Source organism: Glycine max, chromosome 5 (genome assembly GCF_000004515.6).
Source record: "Glycine max cultivar Williams 82 chromosome 5, Glycine_max_v4.0, whole genome shotgun sequence".
Taxonomy (NCBI): domain Eukaryota; kingdom Viridiplantae; phylum Streptophyta; class Magnoliopsida; order Fabales; family Fabaceae; genus Glycine; species Glycine max.
Window position 1 is genome coordinate 35,501,826 of NC_038241.2, and position 22,663 is coordinate 35,524,488.

At 31.6% G+C, this 22,663-nt stretch overlaps 2 protein-coding genes across 6 annotated transcripts; one reads left to right on the top strand and one right to left on the bottom strand.

Moving 5' to 3' along the window:
• The first annotated feature begins 4,426 nt into the window (after positions 1–4,426).
• Positions 4,427–13,456, top strand: LOC100816642 (alpha,alpha-trehalose-phosphate synthase [UDP-forming] 1). Its single transcript, XM_003524170.5, has 17 exons — positions 4,427–4,873; positions 5,120–5,217; positions 5,354–5,742; positions 6,034–6,148; positions 6,322–6,423; positions 6,569–6,719; positions 6,864–6,952; positions 8,104–8,152; positions 8,719–8,819; positions 10,095–10,282; positions 10,579–10,696; positions 10,971–11,135; positions 11,212–11,334; positions 11,429–11,516; positions 12,077–12,207; positions 12,312–12,410; positions 12,936–13,456. The coding sequence occupies exons 1-17, from the start codon at positions 4,504–4,506 to the stop codon at positions 13,320–13,322; spliced, it is 2,763 nt and encodes a 920-aa protein (XP_003524218.1). The 5' UTR covers positions 4,427–4,503; the 3' UTR covers positions 13,323–13,456.
• A 220-nt stretch (positions 13,457–13,676) lies between these two features.
• Positions 13,677–18,495, bottom strand: LOC100801178 (exonuclease 1). Of its 5 annotated transcripts, XR_005891542.1 has the most exons (11): positions 18,291–18,495; positions 17,989–18,108; positions 16,665–16,788; positions 16,383–16,520; positions 16,048–16,257; positions 15,626–15,801; positions 15,443–15,515; positions 14,791–14,911; positions 14,368–14,499; positions 14,207–14,261; positions 14,006–14,093 (listed from the first exon to the last, which is right to left on the bottom strand). XR_005891542.1 is itself a non-coding variant. In XM_014775708.2 (10 exons), the coding sequence occupies exons 1-10, from the start codon at positions 18,449–18,451 to the stop codon at positions 13,837–13,839; spliced, it is 1,428 nt and encodes a 475-aa protein (XP_014631194.1). In that variant the 5' UTR covers positions 18,452–18,494; the 3' UTR covers positions 13,677–13,836. The 5 variants fall into 5 exon arrangements, 3 of the variants coding, with proteins under 3 accessions (XP_014631194.1, XP_003524984.1, XP_006580189.1); XM_014775708.2 differs by lacking the exon at positions 14,791–14,911 and having other exon boundaries at positions 13,677–14,093; positions 14,368–14,481; positions 18,291–18,494; XM_003524936.3 differs by lacking the exon at positions 14,791–14,911 and having other exon boundaries at positions 13,677–14,093; positions 18,291–18,494.
• Between the last annotated feature and the right edge of the window lie 4,168 nt (positions 18,496–22,663).

The following is a 22,663-nucleotide window of genomic DNA, read 5'->3' on the forward strand; positions in this document are numbered from 1 at the left end:
CATTTTACAGAGTTCAAGTTCTTATGTTCAAAGTAGAGAATGAACTCTTTGTTTAAGTGAGTAATGACTCTAGTGTGTTTTAATGCTGAGACAATGGCATAAAACTGATTGTCATGCATAAAATACTTAAATTTGTCATCATTAAGTTTCTCATAAAAAAGAAAAATATAAGGTTGATCTAGTAGTTGAAAAAGAGATGAAAGAAGAAAGAAGAAAGAAGGAAGGAGAGATCACAAGTTTGAATATCCCTACTAAAATTTCTAACAAAACTATTAAACTAACATTATAGCTTTGTTTCCCTCTTCTGTTGATCAACTTTACCAAGTAACAAAGGTGCTAACTTGATTTTCAACTCATCTTTTATAAATAAGTAATTGTTTGCATAGTTGTCATACAAGCTAGGCTTGATAGTCTTATTGCTCGGGTCTCCCAAGAAGATGACATGCATCATAGGAAATTACATCACATCCTATATGATGTTATAATATTTCCTAGCAGTTGAAAAAGACAATATAACATTTAGAAACTTTGACCTTACTTTCTTTGTTAAGCCATTGGAACTTGTATGGAAGTGGATGTTTTTGTGTTGATAACTTATTCACCATGTAGTTTTATACTGCATTTTCACACCCTTTGTTTATTATAATACTAGCACGATACCTATCCATGCACGGGTGACGCCGACGATTATCCATGTTGTAAATGAGTTAAACAATGAATTATATATACTGAATTTAATCTATAGTAGAATATTTGCAAAAAGGTAAAATTTGAATTTCAATTGCACCGATAAATTATATAAATACTACTATTGCATTAGCTTTCCTTACATCAATTGCATATTTTCATGCAAGTCTTTCAAAAAAAGGATTAACTTATTTTAATAAATACATCCAACCAATTAATCCCAATCCTTCTACCGATTAACATATTCGAAAATTTTTCAAAACTCTTATCTCTTAGTTTTTGACTTTTTAAAAATATATCAACTGATGAATTAGTAGTTGTTGTTCTTATTTCTTTAGTACCTTTAGTAATTCGTATACATGTCATGCTCCTTGGATTATTCACAAGCAGTATTCAAGCTCTCATTCTTACCACTTTAGTTCCGGCTTATATAGATGAACCCATGGAAGTAGAATGCGCTTTGGTGGGATCTTCACATACAGAAAAGATTACAGTCAATTTGATAAGGATCAAGTGACATTGCTTCTTTCAAACCAAGGAATCCCTTAAATATGAATCAAAATGAATCTTATTATATGGTTGATCAAAGGTTTCTCTGATGAAAAATATGAATCAGAGTTTGAAGGAGGGAGGAGTCCTCAACCCACAACAAATAGAGAAGGATTTTTCAAACACATTGTTTGAGTTCCTAGAATATGGTGCCCTTAGGGATTTCTATTTGATTGTATTGAAAGGTCCAATGAATTAGAATTTTCCTATAGGATCAAATCATTTCCGGACAGCAGATCATTTATGATAAAGAGGATGAGTTTCAAGAAAATGATTCATAGTTCTTACAAAGTGGAATCATGCAATACCAGATAAATTTTTTAACGAACAGAGTTTTTTTTTTTCCGAATAAGCTAATTCATTTGGGATCCCAAGAATCCACTCTTTTTCCTATTAAAATATCAATATTTTATCTTTGTGTTTGTAATTTTGTAAAGTTAGTGAATATGATAATAGTGTAGTCTTTTGATGACCAAAGATGAGTAGTAGCAGATCCACTATATAACGTTGATGTGAAGCAAAAACACTTCAAAACTAAAATATATATATTTTAATCTTATCCAAACATATAATTATTTAAAACTAAAAAATGTATAAGTTATCGTTTTGAATAAACATGACAAATGGATAGGAGAACAGGTATATCTCAAGTTAGTTTGCTAAGAAGTTAGTTACACATGGTTATCAAATCAATGATCATTCAATCAATTTATACAATGTTCTTATATGATACTCCTCTACTATATTTCAAGCTAGCTTTATGGGTATGACGGCATTATGTTTGTGCTAGTTGTATTTTTTTTTCAAACCATTTCATCTCAAATTTCTAATACTAATCAATATTGGTTAACGCTTCAAAACAACCACTACACCCCAGAGGAGTATTTTGTAAGCTACATCACCAGTAATTAATATACCAAAAAAAAAGTGTTAAAGGTTCATTGTTTACAACAATTCAACTTTTTTTTTTTTTATCATTTTTTAGATATTTTAGTTTACAAAAGAAGTAGGGATATATGTCACTTCCCCAAAAATATATTCAAGAAACCCGACCCCGTGCAGATCGTCTTTTTATTCATTTTCTGAAGTAGAGGTGTTGATATATCACAAAAAAAAGGAGTTGATAAAATTTAAATTAGAGGACCAAATGCATCAATTTAATTTTGGAGATGGAGATCACAAGGGGGAAAGAAGTCAGTTAAGGACGTACGTCTTAAAAACTCAAAAAAAAAATAAAAAATTCTATTTCGTATTACATATAAGATAATATTGGTGCATGTACCCAAAAAAAAGATGATATTGTTAAAAAATTTCTTACTATAATTATAATTTTAATTAATTAGAAGTTATAAGAGAATATAAACCAAATTAATTAAAACATTCAATGAATCCCTAATTATAATAAATACATAGTAATTTTTTATTTATGAGAAAACAAATTCTAGTCAATAATCAACCATTTATTTATGAAAAATAATATCTTATTAAATATTTTTATGTTGACAGTTGTTATCTTCCGTGATAGAAAATTTAAAATTGAAATTATAATTCTTAATTCAAAATAGGGTTTGGGTTAAGAATTGATTGCCAGAATCTGTGTCATAAATGCAATATTGATTTAAACGGTAAAATAATCATTAATTATATTTTCAATCAAATCATTGTGCTCAAATTTAAGATAGTAGTATTGGTTTTACGAAATAATCATTGCTTTAGAAATTGTCATGTTTGGAGTTTTCTTTTTTTAAAACATTTTACTTCTTTTATAGAACATTTTACTTTTTTTAATGCAATAAAACATTTTACTTTGTATATAGTAACATTTTCTTTAACGGTGTATATAGTAACATAGATAGAATTCAAAAAAAAAAAAAAAAAAGTAACATACATAGATAGATTTCTTATCTTTTACACGTATCTATTTTTTTAGGGGTTTTACACGAATCTTAAAACACACCCCCTTCCTAAATCATAATGGACAATAATTATAAAAATAAAATATAATAAGGGACAATTTTTTAATATCCTACGCTGATGTTCACTAATTAAATCATTCTCCAATTTCAATACATTGTATTCGCATGCATGGCTAGTCTTTGATTGGACGAGAATGAGTAGATTAATCTAACGCATTACACTCTTTAAGATTAATCTAACGCATTATACTCTTTAATGTGTGCTCTTTCAAATACATGATCTCCTTTTTCCCCTTCAAGCCAATTACCTCGTCTATGCCTTTTATCTCTTCATTGCATGGATAATCTTCCTTGTTCTATCATGGCCACCACCCTTTTGATCACTTGTACAAAACCACGGTGTGTGAAACAATGTGGAGTTGTGGACAGTAATGTGAAGTGAAATCATCTCACGAAATATTCTACATTCTTATAATTATCAGGTTACACGCACCCTCCCTGTAATGGGCATATTTTGGCTTTCAAAATTTTCAACAAAACAATGTCTCAAGTAGGTATATTTTGCTGCCTGCGTTATAACTTGCTTGTGTTGCCTGGTGTCATTTTATCCATTACTGTAAATGATTTATTTATTTAACACATGAACTTTTGCTAAATTTGCTCTAGGCATGTTAAGGGTATTGTTAAAGATATGATTAGATTTGCTGATTATAGGGATTTATTTCCCTCTTTCCCTTATTATTTTTATCCCTTCAGAACACACAATTCCAGCAATACTTGTTTTGTTTTTTGTTTTTTTTTTTGTGCTGACCAGCAATACTTGTTTAGGTATTTTATTCCTTGAAACAGTATTTTATTTTGGTGGTCATTCAATTGTTATGAATTTTAAGTACATTTCAATATTTTGTTCACGATTCAATTTCAAGAATTTTCTGACCCTTGTCTTGTTATTTGTCTAATGTGATGAGAAGCATTGCAATTATTTTTATGCCTGATGGTTACTTTACGCATATATCATCAGTATGATTTTTACTTCATTGCAATAGAGAAGTTGTTTTAGCCTATGGAGACATTGAACATTGACTAATGACAATACAATACGTGGATCAAAGCATGCATGTTAGTTCTCTAGAGTGCATTTTCCCATTTGGTAAGTAATAGGAATGTGAATAAACTGCAAAAAATATGTAACAAATGATTGGAGTGTGCAACTATTCCCGTGTTTATTTGAGAATGTGATTTTGAATATTTGAAGGTAGGAAAAATAATCTTACCTTTTGAGTGAGAATGCTGTCTTTGTAGGAATCAAATAAGTGAAAAGACTTAACATGGAAAATTTCAGGCCAAGCGTATGCCAGGGAACAATTATAACTGCGTCCCTTTAACACCAAGGTCTAGATTGGAAAGGCTTCTGAGGGAAAGAGAGCTAAGGAAATCCTTCAAGCTTATTCAACCAACGGAGGAAGCAAGAGATGGCAGCAAAGAGGGAGAACAATTTTATGGTGATTCATGCATAAGTGAGAATGAAATTTTGGGTATTCATAAAGAGGAAGAGGTCACGGAAACGAGTTTTACAGATAGAAGCCAAAGGCAAGATGAGAGGCCAAGCAAACAACGTTTGTTGGTGGTAGCTAACAGGTTGCCTGTGTCTGCTGTTAGGGAGGGTGTGGAGTCATATCGCCTTGAGATCAGTGTAGGCGGGCTAGTCAGTGCACTTCTAGGCAAGAAAATTTTGTCACCTTGCATTAATTGTTTCTTTGGTGTGTTTTGTTAATTTGTTTATTATGAAGTTTGTAATTGTAACTCAGCTATGCTAATTAGTTGCCTTTCTTGATGATCTCATAGAGGTCACAACAATGATAGTTATCTTCACAACATTCTTATAATAATCTATTACTTATAGAAATAGATTGAATTTTTCTATTTTTAAAGTGAAGGTTGTATGAAGCTTGTTGTTTTTGTTGAAGGTGTAAAGGAATTTGATACCAGATGGATTGGGTGGGCTGGTGTGAATGTGCCTGATGATGTTGGGCAGAGAGCATTGACAAAAGCTTTAGCTGAAATGGTATTGAATCAAATTTATAATTCACAAGCATGTGGCCACTGATCAATATAGTGAATAATGATAATCTAGCTACTCTTCTCTTTGCAATACCAAAGACACACACAAACCATCAGTAATTATGTGCTGTTAACTGCAGCGATGCATACCAGTATTTCTTGATGAGGAGATAGTTAACCAGTACTATAATGGCTACTGCAACAACATCTTATGGCCTCTATTTCATTACCTTGGGCTTCCACAAGAAGATCGACTTGCTACAACTCGTACTTTCCAATCCCAATTTGATGCATATAAGAAGGCAAACCAAATGTTTGCTGATGTAGTAAATAAGCATTATGAGAAAGGAGATGTTGTTTGGTGCCATGATTACCACCTAATGTACCTTCCAAAATGTTTAAAAGAATACAATGAACAAATGAAAGTTGGTTGGTTTCTCCATACACCCTTTCCTTCCTCAGAAATACATAGGACTCTACCGTCCAGATCAGAGCTGTTGAGATCTGTACTTGCAGCTGACCTGGTGGGGTAAGTTATTCTCATGCATCTCCAACTTGATGTTGATTATAGTAGTAACTAGTACATTCACAAGCTAAATTCCTTTGGTATATAGGCATCAAGGGCATGCATTTAGAACAAGCTAGTCAATATTTAGTCAAAAAATTATCTTCCACCTTGAGATTTACTATTCTTGCTTGTTGATTGCACTATTTAGTCAATAATATCAAGTGGTATGTTTCCACTTGCTAGGATATTTGAGAACTCTAGACATTTTATTTAATGTTGTGATTTTTATATTTTTATTGGTCTGCATCCCAGATTCCACACCTATGATTATGCAAGGCATTTTGTTAGTGCTTGTACTCGTATTCTTGGGCTTGAGGGAACACCTGAAGGAGTAGAAGATCATGGGAAACTGACCCGTGTGGCTGCGGTATATCTGCATATATTATTTTCCCTTTCTAATTCTATACATCTAACTGCGAAACTGGAATTTCATCTTGTGTTGTATGTTTATCAGCATTGAATAGCTTTACTTATCAGTATGCAGTATCTGATTCCATTCTCATAATGACAATGTTTTATTTTTTGGGAGTGAAACTTCAGTTTCCTATTGGGATTGACTCTGATAGATTCATTCAAGCCCTTGAACTCCCTGAAGTCCAGGAACACATGAAAGAACTGAAAGAAAGATTTGCTGGCCGAAAGGTAGGAGCCATATACGCCAAAGTTTCATGTTCAACAATTTGAGAAGTTGAGATTATTCCTCAGTTTCCTGTTTCTGTTCTACATCTGCTTTTCTCTGAAAATGTGAATCATTAGAATCACTTAATGTTTCTTATCAAATGGACAGGTAATGTTGGGTGTCGATCGTCTTGATATGATAAAAGGAATTCCCCAAAAACTCTTGGCATTTGAAAAGTTCCTTGAGGAGAATTCACTCTGGCGTGATAAAGTTGTCTTGCTGCAAATTGCTGTACCTACAAGGAAAGATGTTCCGGAATGTATGTTATTTCTCTAGACAAGTTAATTATCACTTGAAGCATTTCATCTATTGATTTAGACTCTTGTTTTATTTATTGTTTGTCATCTTATTATAGTTATTGGCGTTTTTCATGACTGACACTATTGACTTAATGCTTTGACAGATCAAAAGCTTACAAGCCAAGTGCATGAGATTGTAGGACGCATCAATGGAAGATTTGGAACACTTACAGCTGTTCCAATACACCATCTGGTTGGTGTTTTAAACATCTACAGCATATATGTCTTGTTTGGTATTTGACGATGCAAGGATCATGAGGATGAATGCTAGTATCTATTATTTGAGATCTCATTGAAAACATTAAATTTCCCATGTCATTACTATATATGAGTTGATCCCCGTTACTACAAGATTTGAACTATTCATCATCTATATATTGTCTGTGTTCTATACATTGTCCATTTGATCATTATGTTGCCACCAAAAAGCTGTAAATTCAATATTTGGGTTGATCTACTTAATTCAAATTTGTTATTCTCTATTTGTGTTGTTAGCTACATTCTCTGTTAGCTGTTTTACAAAACATATCGTTATCACAAACATATTCACGATGTCTCATTTCTTCATCTCTCTTATTTGATCAAGTGATATAAGACAAAAGGGCAAAAGGAATAAAAAAGGGAATAACCATTCTAGCAGATGAACAAGAAACCTACTAGACAGATTCTCCTGAAAATTACCAGGAAATGGGGAAAGTCCTCTGAATCATAAGTGATAGATAGGAGTTGCATTTTATCACATCTTATTTTTTACATAGCAACCTTTTGATAACAAGACTTGATTGACAAGTAAAGAAAACATACCCATACAAAGTACTCTGATGGGATTTTAATTCTATCAAAATTTCAGTAAAATTAGCTCCAATAACCCCATAAAATTATAAAAATTCTTTGCCAAAATTACAATAAATCTTCAATAGTTGATCTTCTTTTGTCCTGCATCACCAAGGAACTTTCAATCTATTCTTTCTAGATTATCTTGATATTGTTCAGAATGTGGAGCTTTTGTATTACACAATCACTTATTTTTGTAATGTTGTCAAGCAAAAAATTATTTCCCTTCCATCAAAAATTAAAGTTATATTTTATTTTTTAAAAATATTCAAGTAACTACTTTGACTGTTCTTTGCACACACTGACCATGCATTTTGTCTTGTTCGTTACACATCCTTCTCTTGAATTGCTAAAAAATTTAGGACAAAGTAAATAACATTGCTAATCTTTCCCAGAAGATGTGACAAATGAAGTGAAGTCATATGTTTATTTATCATACAGAAAACATTTGTTATTGTTATTCTGTTGTCCTTGTAATGATTTCTGGAACATCTCTTTCTATGATTACAGGATCGGTCACTTGACTTTCATGAATTATGTGCACTCTATGCTGTAACTGGTACTCATTTTCTGCTATAACATACAAGATTTAGTCCATGTTATCCTTATTTATTCAAAGTAATAATATTTTTTATATAGAAGTAACATATTTCACCATTTCATTGGTGAAATACTCAAGCTGTAGGACATTCTTTTCTGTTATTGGAAAAGAAATTTCTTTATCTTTGCAGACTCTTTCACTTTTCTTTGATATGTGTTCCACGTGATTTAAGTCCTCTGCTTACAACATGTACCTGGCTGAAAGAATAAATTGAACTGATGGATATTTATTTACCAGGAAATGAGGAAAGTCCTCAAGAATCATATTTCTTGATTTTGAATTCATCAAGAAAAGAACAATTGAAGTACAATGACTTACAGTTGTTTCTTTATATTCACATTTGTAATATACTTCCGTTTTATGCTTAAGATTTGACAACTATCCCAGGGAATCAGAAAATGGCAAGAGGCTGCAGCATATCTTCTTTATATTATATTATAAAATCCATCTTAAGTAGTTTTATTGAACTAAGTATTCAGCACCCATGATATGTATCATACTAGTCTGACTCACATCGAATTTAGATGTAGCACTTGTTACATCTTTAAGGGATGGAATGAATCTTGTCAGCTATGAATTTGTTGCGTGTCAAGCATCCAAGAAAGGGGTTCTCATTTTAAGTGAGGTAATTCAGTTTTTTAATGTTCTCATTATTTATTTTGGCTGCATCTCTTGGATACGCTGAATGTTATTTGATCTTAATATTTGAGAAAGTGCTTTATGTTTTACTAAGATCACCAAATTTTATTAAGCATAGTAATGTTGAGGTATATGTAGACGAAGTGCAACAGAGTAGTTTTAGCTCTTTTTGTAAAACAGCAAAACATGAAACAAATGTACTGTCATTTAATGAATGACTTTCCTAAACTTAACTAGGGCAAGCTTGCAAGTCCTAAGAATTATAAACAAGTTTGTTTTTCCTTTATCACTATATATTAATCTATAGCACCGGACATAATCTTTTTTATTTTATTTATTTTGAAGTGTTTACACATCAATGGTGTTAAAGTTTTTCTAGTCTCAAGCTCACAGTTTGGCTTGTTGGAAAAAAAAACTAGCCAAGCTAAGCTGAGAAGTTCAGCTTTCTTTTTTTATTTTGTAACCTGAGTTGTGGATAGTTTGGAGGCTCAACTATAGAGAAAAATCATCAGTATGTTGTATCTGTTTCTTCAATCATCAACGTCATTGTTGAGCTCTATAATGACAAGGTCTACTTTTGATGGTAACCTGGCTATGTTATAATGTGTTCATAAGTATACTTATGGTTTCTTGAATACCAAGAACCAAAATTAACTGAATATTTTTTTTGTCAAAGGTTAACATTTGTTGAAAGACATGTGTCAAGAGAATAAGTTAGGGTAACATGAAACGATTGCTTTTGATGCAGGGAATTGTGATTGCTGATAGACTGAAATTCAAATAATTATAATCATCTTCCCCTATCATTATCATTCTATAATCCACGATGCATTACTGATGTATATTTGTTTTTCTTTTAAATTAAGTATGATGTCCGTGTTCTTCATCTTATCACCATCATTGTGAATGTTAAATATACGAAATGATCAATCTATTCAAACCAATATATTTTCTGTTCTTAGTTGTTTTCTATGTACAACCCATGAGTGCTGATACAAAAACTGGAATATTTGTGATAAAGTGACAGATAGGAAAGGATAGGGTTGATACTAGGCTTCTAGTTCAAGACTTCAGTAGGAATGTAAGATCATATTGTAGAACATATTCTTTATAAAGTTATTGTTTTTCTGGAAATATCATCTTGTTTAAATAAAAACAAATTCTTTTATGTCCAATTATTTTATTATAACATAATTAACTCCTAAAATCACTAAGCTTTCAGTATAATTCAAATAATTTAGAATTCTTTATTTGGTATCAGTTTGCAGGTGCAGCACAGTCTCTTGGTGCTGGTGCTATCTTGGTAAACCCATGGAACATCACAGAGGTTGCTGCTTCTATTGGTTATGCGTTGGAAATGTCAGCTGATGAAAGAGAAAAACGACATCAGTTTAATTTCAAACATGTTGAAACTCACACGTCACAGGAATGGGCAGCAACTTTTGTGAGGTTTTAATCCTATAACATTGCTTGCATTTTGTTTTTCTTGGATCAATTTTGTTCCGTACTTTATTTTTCTTGTAAGATGGAACAGTCAGTCTTACATGAGCATATTAGATCGACCACTAAAGCTAGTTTGAAATAGTGTCAATGGGAAAATGGAGAAAAATGGAAATTCTGTCTTTGAAATAGCTATATTGGTCGCTCTATTGCTCTAGATTTTGTCCTGACCTTCTATGGTGGTCGGTGCCACGTATGTTATTCTTGATTATTTATTCTAAAAACAAGGTTTTCTTTTTGCACAGTGAACTGAATGATACCATTGTTGAAGCTCAGCTTAGGACAAGACAAGTTCCTCCATTACTTCCCAACAAAGTGGCAGTTGATTGTTACTCAAAATCCAATAACCGACTAATTATACTGGTAAGCTGTTTGTTAGATCATCAAACACTGAATAAAGGGTTGTCCCTAATTATTCACCCTATTTTGTGCAATAAGTATTATGCTTACATTTATAAATGGAAACCAACTTCACCTTACATATACAAGTGCACCGCATGTTTTTAAGAGAAACGCACATGAGGACTTATTTGTTTCCACTTGTTTTTTGTGAATAAGTGAGAAGGGTTGCCTTCTCACCAACATATGTAGCTCCTTTTCACTAAAACAATACCATTTTGCCTCAACTGCACTGCAGGGTTTCAATGCCACTTTGAATGAACCAGTGGGAAGGGCTGGTCAAATTAGAGAATTGGAACTTAAATTACACCCAAATATGAAGGAACCTTTAAAGAAGTTAACCGATGATCCAAAGACAACAATAGTTGTTCTGAGTGGGAGCTCTCGAGCAGTCCTGGACAAAGTACTATCAAGAAAACTTCATGTGTTTTTGGATTTTCAGCAACATTTGCTTTTGAACTAACAACTACTTTGTGCAGAACTTCAGTGAATTTAACATGTGGTTGGCAGCAGAAAATGGAATGTTTTTGCGACGTACTTCAAGTGAGTGGATGACAACCATGCCTGAAAATTTAAACATGGATTGGGTTGATAGTGTGAAGGTAATTTAGCTTCATGAATACAAGTGTTTCTCTTATTAAGTTCCTTTAGTTTCAAGTGTGGTTTATTTTTCATATTTTTTTTATAAAATTTCAGCATGTTTTTGAGTATTTTACTGAAAGAACTCCAAGGTCTCATTTTGAGCTTCGGGAGACGTCAGTAGTATGGAATTACAAGTATGCAGGCATGTGAAAATTTTCTGTTACCATCTTCCCTTTTATTTTTCAACTTACTTATTCTCTTCTAAGTTTCGATCTCTAATAAACACTTAAATTTTGTTTGTTCTTTGATAAAAAAAAATAAAATTACATCAAGTCTCTAATAGATCAACAATTTTATTTTTTATCATTGTCACTTTTTATAATCTATGATAAATTAGTAAATTTTGGATTTGTTTTCTGATAAAAAAAATTATTTGTTATTAGTCTTTTTTTCAAAGGGCCTAATATCAAATGAAAAAAAAATTATCAAGAGATAAACACAAAATTTACTAATTTATCATGGACCAAACAAAATATCACTGACTAAAAATAAAATTTTTATTTTATCTAGGAGCAAAAATGAAGAACAACTTTATTAGAAAACTAACACAAAATTCAAATATTTATTAGGATCACAAACATATTTTAATCTTTCTTCTAATAAGACATTTGTGCTGATGAACATCATCTCTTTACTCCCTTCCCAGCAAAGTGGGAGCCTTCTATGGTTAATTGCTAACTTATTGTGACTGCAATTAACTAGATGTTGAGTTTGGAAGGATTCAAGCAAGAGATCTGCTTCAACATCTGTGGACAGGGCCAATATCAAACGCATATCTTGATGTTGTCCAAGGTGGTCGATCTGTTGAGGTTCGCACAGTTGGCGTGTCAAAGGTATAAGCAATTTCTGCTGGCTAGTAGAGTCTCTCACCTATCCTTTTCTGTTCAGAAGCTTTATTTCCTCTACATGCTAGCACCTGACACTTTTTTTGGTATAGGGAGCAGCTATTGATCGTATCCTTGGAGAGATAGTTCATAGTAAAGGCATGAAGACGCCAATTGACTATGTCTTATGCATTGGGCACTTTCTAGCCAAGGTTGGTGCACTTTATTTGATTTTCTATTCTTAGTTCACTTGAGACTTTGTTATTGTTAGAGTGGCATATTGCCTTTTGGCAGTCTGGTAGCAATCCTAATGATAGAACATCAATTGATAAGGTAATAAAATATAATATAACACTGAAATCACACACGATACAGCAGTACACTTACTTTCCCAAAGACAAAAGTCTCCTGCAGAGAGTGTACCCAAACTGCAAATAACTACACCCTCCTTATTTACACAACTTACTACCAAATATATACTCCTAATATATAACTGTCAGTAGTTAGTTATTTTCTATGCATGCAGATTCTAATATGGAACTACCTCCAATTCATTAAGGGTCCTTTCCTAACTAACTTGGATCTCAGTTCCCATCACCTAAGGACTCAACTGTAAATATTAGAATGAAATTTGTAGAGGAGCATTGATTTTAGACTGATCTACATCAGAACAAGTTACATGTCTAAGCCTTCTATATTGATTAAGGCAAATAATGGTTTGAAATGAACTGTTTCAGGATGAAGATGTGTATACATTTTTTGAGCCAGAGCTCCCTTCTGAATCACCTCCATTACCAAGAGCTATGCTATCCAAATCTAATTCTTACAGGCCATCATCTCTGCCAAAATTACCAGCCACCAAAACCGGGTCGAAGGCAGCTAAATACAGGAAACAACGTTCGTTGTCAAACATAGAAAAGAGAGAAATTGATCAATGGAGACCAAAGTATCGTGATAAAATAGCACTGCATGAGGGTTCCTCAGTGCTTGATCTAAATGGTGATAATTACTTCTCTTGTGTTGTTGGACGGAAAAGATCAAGTGCACGTTACCTTCTTAAAACCTCAGATGATGTTGTCAACCTCTTAAGTGACTTGGCAGAACATTCTTCATCACCAACTTAACTGACTGTCTTATTGTTAGATTGTATTTTGGAAAAGTGTCTATTCATATCATTTGATTATGCAATGCCCTACATGTCTCTTGTGATTTGAATGAATCTCAAACTGGCAACGTACTTTCAGCATGTCTCTTGTGATTTCCCACTCAATCATTTTCAAAGATTAGTTTTAATTTTAAAATCAAATATGATCCAAATTTAAAGCAGTTTAAATTAAATAATTTTTTAGCTTGTTTTACCCCTGACGTATTTGTCGTAATGTGAGAAATGAACAAATTTTAAATATATATATATATATATATATATATATATATATATATATATATATATATATATATTAAAATCATAAAGAATCAGATGGCAAAAACAAATACTATAATTTTATAACATAATACGGCGATATGCTAATTTCATACCAATAAACGTTTCTATTCTTCAATTGATATTAATAAATGAGAATACAAAACATGGGGGCATACACTTATTCAGTGACATACAAAATTTATAAAAATGGCCGCCTATTCAGATAAGGCATTTTTTCTCTCATCAATGGCAATGCCAGATGACAGGCAATCTTGTTTTTCGCCATAAACATTCTTTTCCACTTGCTTGTGCTGAAAATAAGCACTCCTTACAGTTACCTTTCTTGTTGCCTCCTCCCTGGTTTTTCCTTCAGCTGTGTCTTGGACGTTTGTGTGCCCATGCAACCCTAGACACGGTTTATGAATTGGCTGCCTGGGCTTTCGCAGTACTGTATGTTCAGGGCTTTTCTTCTCTTCACCCACCATGGACAAATCATGCAAACAATGAAATGAATAACTAACACATGTAAAGGCATAAGGGATTACATTTTCCCATCCAAAGCAAACCAGCAGATTTATATCTTACCATGACATGGAGACTCTGTAAATTCAGAATTGTTTGTGGCAGAACTATATCCAATCTAAAGAAAGAAAGGAAGGAAGAATATGTTAAAAAAAATATCTAAGTCTCACTACCAACAATAAGTAGAGTTTTCACTGTTATAGTTCTATATTAAGGCAACTTACATGGATATTAGGAGGAGGGACACTGCCCCAATTCTCAGAGTCAATATGCAGTAGAGTTCTTTGTTTCATTAGCAGCAGTAGGTGACACCCGAGGAGCTCTGAATTTCCTTTTTGCTTCAAGAGAAGCAAAACCTTTCATGGCTAAGGAAAAGTTACTCTAAAGAAGAATAGAAAAAAAACTGCTAGCTACAAGTGGTATGTTGTAAAGAAACATTGAGCTCAAATGCCACCAAAATTCATTGCCTCAACTTGATTGTTTTAAATGTTATAATCTTGAATCTAAATTTTTAGAAAATTGGTAACTGAAGCATCAATAGCATCAGGCAGTATCCCAGTGAACCATAGAATGCTGCCCTGCATTCCTCCCCTTTAAACATGCTAAACATATTAAAATCAATTCAAGAAGAATGCTTTGTAGGATACAAAAATACTTAGTTAAGAGATTCTTCTGCACGGGCAAATCAATCTTTTTCTTTGCACTTTCAGAATGAGTTTTGAATTGACTAGTTTCCACAATTGCTAATCTGGCTGTAAGATTCTCTCCCTGCCATTTAAAAGAAATGGACTTTTAACCAACAGTACCCTTTAAACAAGGGTTTAACTGAAGGAGAATACATCCATGTATACTTCTTAAATGCTTTTAACATTTATTAAAAAGAAAGGGGTGACAATCTATTCATATTTGCTCAAAACATGGGTGAAGGTGATACTAACTTCCAAGAAAACCTTGTACCAGTACTAGAACATAAGAAGGAAAACAAAAATCTACTTTATATGTAGAATTTACACAAACTCATGCACATCCATGCAAACCAATGGCAACGGTTATAGAACACTAAGAACAGTCTTTTCAGTTGTTGTCAATCCTATTCCTATCATTTTCAAAATTCTTTTTTTTTTCACAATCGTGCAAATTGTCCTTATTCCAAAAATGAACAAATGAAATAAGTCAAGTTATTTTGACCAACACATGCAAGAAAAACAGAGAAATTTCAGTTACTATAAATTTATTCTTTCAATTTAACACACACACACTTTGGTATGGATGAATATAAAGAAGAAATTGATGATGTACCTCAAATGGCATTTTGGTAATTGGATCAAGATCCCCTTTTGCTATTCTTTGTGCTATATCTTTTGGCATGGTTGTATCCCAGGTTAAGGTATAACTTCAAGTAAGATCTTAAGATGATTGAACAAAATGGAGCAGAGTGATATTAATTTAAAATGGCAAGAGAACATTAAAAATGAAGGATATGGGCCTAAAAAGTCTAACTCATCACCAATATCATCAGATATATTAGACAAATGAACAATATTTTCATTAATTGGATCATAAACCCGTTGATATTGGAAAGTAAGTATAGCCTTCTTGAATGACTCTTCATAAAAGGGAGGCACAGAAACTCCACTATATCTCAAGTGCTTAAGAACCTGATACATTGCCATTTGCATTAGAAATACAAAAAATTCATATAGAAAGATTTACATACAAGATTTAAAAGATATATATAGTTATAAAAAGCACTTTTAAGCATTTCTGTTATGAGTATAGATGTAGATCTAGCTGCTTTAGTGAGTTTAAACAGGGAAAATGAACAATGATAGTTAAATAAACATGCTTGTTAGTTTTTATGGTGCTAAACAATCATGTTTGTTAAGTGTATCAGCTGCACTTACCTTGTCATAACTTCTAAATTTTTTAATGCTTGCATGGGCCCTTTTGAGACCCATACCTGACAAGGACTGCAGATAATCACAGCCACTCAAAATACACATTTCAAGAAGCATTTGTCTGTTGAACCCTTCAAAACTAAGCTCCTTATTCTTTTGTAGCATGGAATCCTGAAACTGAACACCTTGACCAAACTTGTCCATTTTAAAGATAATCTAAATTTTCAAGGAAGAAGCAGGCCAGTCAAAAACCAGTGAGTACATCAAAGTAGGAATAAATATACACTAGTATAGAAAGATAACAAAAAACATCTATAGCTTAAGCCACTTGGTAAACTTACTCTTGGGCAACCAAATGGTATAAGATCAGAGTCTTCAGTTATAACTGCATCAACTTGTCCACTAATTGCCAAGAATGTCATCTGGGCATCTGCCTCGTAAGGAGCAACAATATACTGCAAGTTCTCCTGCTTCAATACCTTCCAAGAAAAAACAAGGTTAAATATTTAGTTGGGGATGTAATGTAATTATTGTGTTGAATATATTCAAATGAAATACATATGAGATACACACACACAACAACAACAACCAGACCAACTCTGATATATTGAACTCCTTTTTACCTGAATTAGTTCACATGCAATTTGAGGTGAAATATCAACTGCTTTCTGGTAGCACTCATAAGCAGCAGCTGAATTTCCATCTGACTCATGCTCAACTGCACGTGCAAGATTATCCTTTCTAGCCCTGCACTTATAGCATAGAAAATATTTGATTCATTTGCAAAAATGAGATTTTAAGGTTCTTAAGCCTGCCTAGAAATCAAAGCACTCCTCTTTGGTGATCTTGTAATAAAGCTCATAACCCTTTATCCCTTAATATCCTTTATACTTAATTCTTTTTGAAAAAAGAGAGAAAAACTACAAAACTCAGGCCCCATGACAAGATTTTGTTTTCATGGGTGCTGGAGAAAGATTGGTTTTTCAGTATTTTAGTTTGAAAACTATTAAATTATTAATCAATTCTATCCCTAAATCATTGAGTATTCCATCCATCCTCTATATTTAACATTAAACCAAGTTCATTTTACCTCAATTTCAGAAACAGAAAAGCAATCAAACAATGGCAAACAGCAAAGAAAACAAGTGTGGCATTTAGAACAGAAGCAGAAAAATTGAGCAAGTCAAGATCATAAACATGGCATTACTGCTATTTTCAACAAATTGTGCTTGTGAATAAGAACCTCATGTAGACATGAAGACATACATGGAGACAGAGCTCAAGAAAGTTATTGTTCAAAATTGTCAGCTTATGTCATTTGGAGAATTGCCCTACATGCAGACGCACTGTACACTGAGGAAGTGAAATCCCACAAAGGGAGAAACTAATGCAAATGCAGACAGCTGCTACAAGCACAGCATCAAATCCTTCTTTGAATTTTGAAATTAGATAACTCACAGAGAATCAAATTAAAAGAAAAACGAAAACTGTTATGACTAGCACATTAAGCTTCTTATTCTAGTCAATGTAAGACTCATAACATAGCCAACTCATTTAAGAACTGATGTTTACAGAGGCTTCACACTATCAACAGAAACCCTGCCTGATAATAGCCCCTCTTCCTCACCTATCAGTATTTGGTACATTACACCTTAATCTAACCTATAAGTAGCTCTTACCATAGTTCAACGCTCAACAAAAGCACTAATTGTCATGGCTTGAGCAAAAGTGGAGAGTCCAATCCAAAAGACCAGTTTGTTAAGTAAGAGAATTTCATAGCTTAAGTACCACATTACTCAACATAACATACATGAAAGCATCCCATTAACAATTAGGGTGCCACTCAACTCAACAAAAGATAGGTTTTTCTTTTTTATGCCAAAAAAAACTTAAAAATACCCAATTAAGAAAAAACAAAGTACAATGTCGTGAAGACAAAGAGAGTACCTGGCACGCTTGTTCTCTTGTTCACTCTTCATTGGCAGAAGCCCTCCATCAAACACTAGAATAGGCTTAACCCCAAAATGGCGCAGCAAATTTACTCTGTGCATGCAATACTCAATGTGCCTAAAACACGCCAATGCACAAGCCAAAATCAGTTAAGCCCTTTTGGGGTGCCATAAATTCAACTAAACCCCATTTAAAAAAAAAAATCGAACTTTTACGAGTGGGGTTGCTCCAAACAAAAATCAAAGAAAAACCCAATAAAATAATGGTAAAGAAAAGTGTGAAAGGGAGGTTGAGGTTACCTGGTAGTGGGCATCCCTTTGCAGAGTTCGGTGCTGCAAGAGAGGGCACCTTTGTGGAGCCAAGAGTAGGTGTCTACGGCTACAGAACAACCCTTCAGATCCTTAATGTGGATTGGAACCATAATCGACTTCAATAGCGGCAAAAACCCCTGAATTCCCATTCCTCTTTCTCTTTGGAGTGAAATTACAATGTACTAACACTGCATTTCATTTCATATATACAACGTTTAAATATATTTTTAATACATCATATATATTTAAATTTTGTATTTGACCCCTAATAAATATTTATTTTACAATGAGTTCCTAATATTTTAAAGGTTTTATACAAGATAAAAGGGATTCATTAATTATTGATGTGGTCGTTAACTCGATACATACTGTGATGTCACGTATACTCTATATCTAAGTTAGAATTTCACATAGAAAATTGATTTTTTTTATAGAAAAATTATTAACAAATATTATTTAGAATAAAAATTTAAATTAAGATTAAGAGGGATTAAGAAGGAGGTTACGACATTGTTATGCTAATACAAAAAGGGCATTGTGTTTTGCTTCAGAATAAAAACGTGATTTTCTTTCTTCTTCTCACATGCTCAATCAATGTTTACCAAAAAAATGGATTAGAGTTAACGATTTATTTTGTCGTCACCTTTGCGGTCACTTATGTCATAACATTTGATGGCACCATCGTTTACAACAAAAATAACAACCAAAAACCAATTAATCAAACTCAATGCCATAAAACAACGATGCCATCGATCAAAATGTTTACAGCAACAAATGAACCAAAAACAATCAAAGCAAAAAATGACCCAAAAACATCACCACCACCCCATACACACAATAGTATAGCTCCCCCATTGTCTCTCTTGTTGTAATCGCAACAAGTCCATGAATGAAGGAGAACGAAAAACCATAAAAGCTCAAAAATTCAAATATAGGGTGAATATTGTCAGATCTTGTGAGGGTTTCATCGGATCTTGTAAGATTCATTACATCTAGGGTGCTTAAGGTTGATTCATAATAGCAGTTAAAGTTTTCGACAGACAATGTTGTCGTCGTGGCACAGACATAGGTGCCAATGAATTCTAGACACAAATTCACGTTTTTAGTCTCTACCATGACACCCAAATCCTCTTCGAACTCGTACTTCTGCTCCCTCTCTCGCTCTAAGAACCTTCGTCACGCACACATACTTGTCCACCATGTTGCTACCCCATAACCTATTTTATGGAAACATTCTCATCCGAGGCTATGCCGCCAATGATTCCCCCCTCGAAACCTTTTGGGTGTTTCGGAAAATGCGAGAATGCAGTGTCATGCCCAATAAACTCACCTTCCCTTTCCTCACCAAGTTTTGTACAATGGCTTTTTGCACTTTTGGAAGGAAACAAGTGCACACGGATAATAGTTTAGACTATTATTTAAATTTTTATCTTAAATAATATTTGCTATTTTTTTTTAAAAAATATTTTCAATGTGAAATTCCAACTCAGATATAGAGTACACTTGCCATCATTGGTAGCTTATTGATGTGTTGAATTAAAAGTCATATTAGTCGTTAACATATTCCTTTTAACGACAAGGATTTTGCACAAAACTTTTTAAATGTTAAGGACTCATCATAAAACAAAATTTTGCTAGGGATTAAATGTAAAATTCAGGTATATATAAGAATAAAAAACACATATTTAAGTATATATATATATATATATATATATATATATTTAAACTTATTAAACCCGTGTGGATTACTTTATTTATATCAATGAAAAAAAAGTAAATGTTAATAAATGGTTTTTACTATGCATTAATTGTTAATTTTCAGAAGATGTTGAGTTCACGTAAAAAAATAATATATTGAGTTTTTTAATGAAATATTGAGTTTGAGAAGTGAAAACTGAGGGTGTAGCGAAATGAAATAAATATTATTTTTTATTGTTTGAAGTGAAATTTATCTTATTTTATCTATTATGTCTATTTTTCTTTATTTATTATTTTTTAATCATTTATTCACTTTTGAGTGATGAAAATAAATTTTTTACTTCCATAACTAAAAATGATGATAAGAATATTTCAATCAATGTCATTTTATTTTACTAAATATTAATTTTCTAAGCATCACCTAATGGAAAAAAAAAGATAGACAAAATTCTCTTTCTCTTAAAAAAAGGCTTAATAGAATTCACCCAAAAAGAAGAAAAAACTTGATATATATCAGACCAATTATGTGGTTGGTTAATACATCAGGGTATACGTAAGCTGTGTAAGTATTTTTGGTTAGGGAAGAGAAGAGAAAAATAGATAATAAATTGTTCGGATTTCGTTGGGATAAAATAGGAATTCAAATAAATAAAAAAATCAAAAGTGGAATGAGAAGGAAATGAGTGAACAAATAAAAAAAAACAGAAGAAAAAAAAAACAAATACGAAAATCACAACTAACAAGTCATAAATTGTGTATTATCGTAAGGGATCTACATCCATTCCTATACTATTAATATTGACAGTTTAAATTTTAATATTCTAGTTGACATGTAATTAATTTTACAGGTTTTTTTTATCTTTGTTGGTGAATAAATAATTCGTTCGTAGGTTTACATGTAATTAATTACACTAATTTGTTTATAGGTTTTCAATCAATAAAGCTGAGTTCAAACATTCATTTGACTCTTATACTTGTATTATTTTTATGTTTTAGTCTCTGTACCTAAAAATTACAAATTTTAGTTTATACACAGATCTATTAATTACATTTTAATCTTTACTGTTAATTATCTCTTAACACCATTAGTGTTGGGCGCTCTTATATCATCACAAAATAATTGACGGTGTAAATTTATTAAAAATTTATAAAGTAATTGTTAAAGAAAATATATAACATAGAAGATGTTCATCTTTCATTTACTTGCTTTTTCTTTATTGCTTTTTCTTCTTTAAGGATGAGAAGAAAAATGTGAGAGAGAGAAATAGAAGAATAAAAATAAGATGAGGGGAGAAAAAAAAAGAAAAAGAAAAAGAAAAAGAGAGAAGCACAAATGGTATTCTTAACTTGGGTTGACCTCTTTAAGCATGAATTAGTCGATCCCCTTTAAAGCGAGAATGTGAATTGAAGGTTTTTAAACCTCCTTATTAGATGAGTTAAAATATTACTATCATTACAATGGGTTATCCCATGATCATAAGAATAAAATGACACGTTTAATTTTTTTTATCAATTTGATACATGTTGATTTATTCTATTTATTTATTTTTAAACAAATAAGTGTTTATGTTTAATAGTCAGTCATGTCTTAAATATGAAAAAAAAATCTAAGATTAACTTGATGATTAAAGAAAAAAAATAAAAGAAAATTTATGATTTTGAATCCGTCAAAATAACATTTTAACAAAATTAATAATTGACATTTATCAATAAAAATATATTCCAAATATAATTATCTAAAAAAGCATGTCTCAAACATTAGTTATACATAAGATACTAAAGAATCTTTTGGTGGTTAATAGAATATGATAACATGAAGAGATAAATGTAAGATGATTTTTTTATTCTACCCTATGCTTCTTGATGCACACAAAATAACATACTAAATGATATTATTATGTTATTTTCTTCCACACTTGTCAGAGATGAAATAATGATAAGATAAGATATAAATTTTGTTCAAAATATAAATTTCTCTTTCATTAAAATTATATATAATTTTGTAAAAAACATTTTTTTAATTTAATTTTTAATTTTTATTAATATAAAAACTATAGTCCTATTATTTTTTTAACTCAATTACACCACGCAGATAGGAGGATATGATAAATAATGATTTTTATTATATTTCATCTTATTTTCACCACCAAACAAATCCTAATTAAATATAAAATTTATATTATAATAAAAATCATAATAAATAAATATTTATATTATAAAAATCATTACCAAAAATATTTATGACAGATAATTTATATTATGATTTAAGATTTTTTTTAGTTATTGATAATTTATAAAAAGAATTAGTTTAAAAATAATATATTGAAAGAGATAAGAGGTTAATACCAATTTCTATAAAAAAAAATTTACTCAAAAAAAGAAGAATTAGTTTAAAAATAATATATTGAAAGAGATAAGAGGTTAATACCAATTTCTATAAAAAAAAAATTTACTCAAAAAAAAATCCTTCTTTTTACGTAAGAAAAAAGATTTCCTAAAAATTCTTAAAAATACTATTTTAAAAAAATCTCTAAACACACTTAATTAAAATAATATTTATAATTAGAGTAAATAAGTAATTTCATTCGAGATGAGACATTAATAGATTAATCCTGTAAAATAAAAAAATTGAAATCTAATTACTAATCATATAAAATATGTGA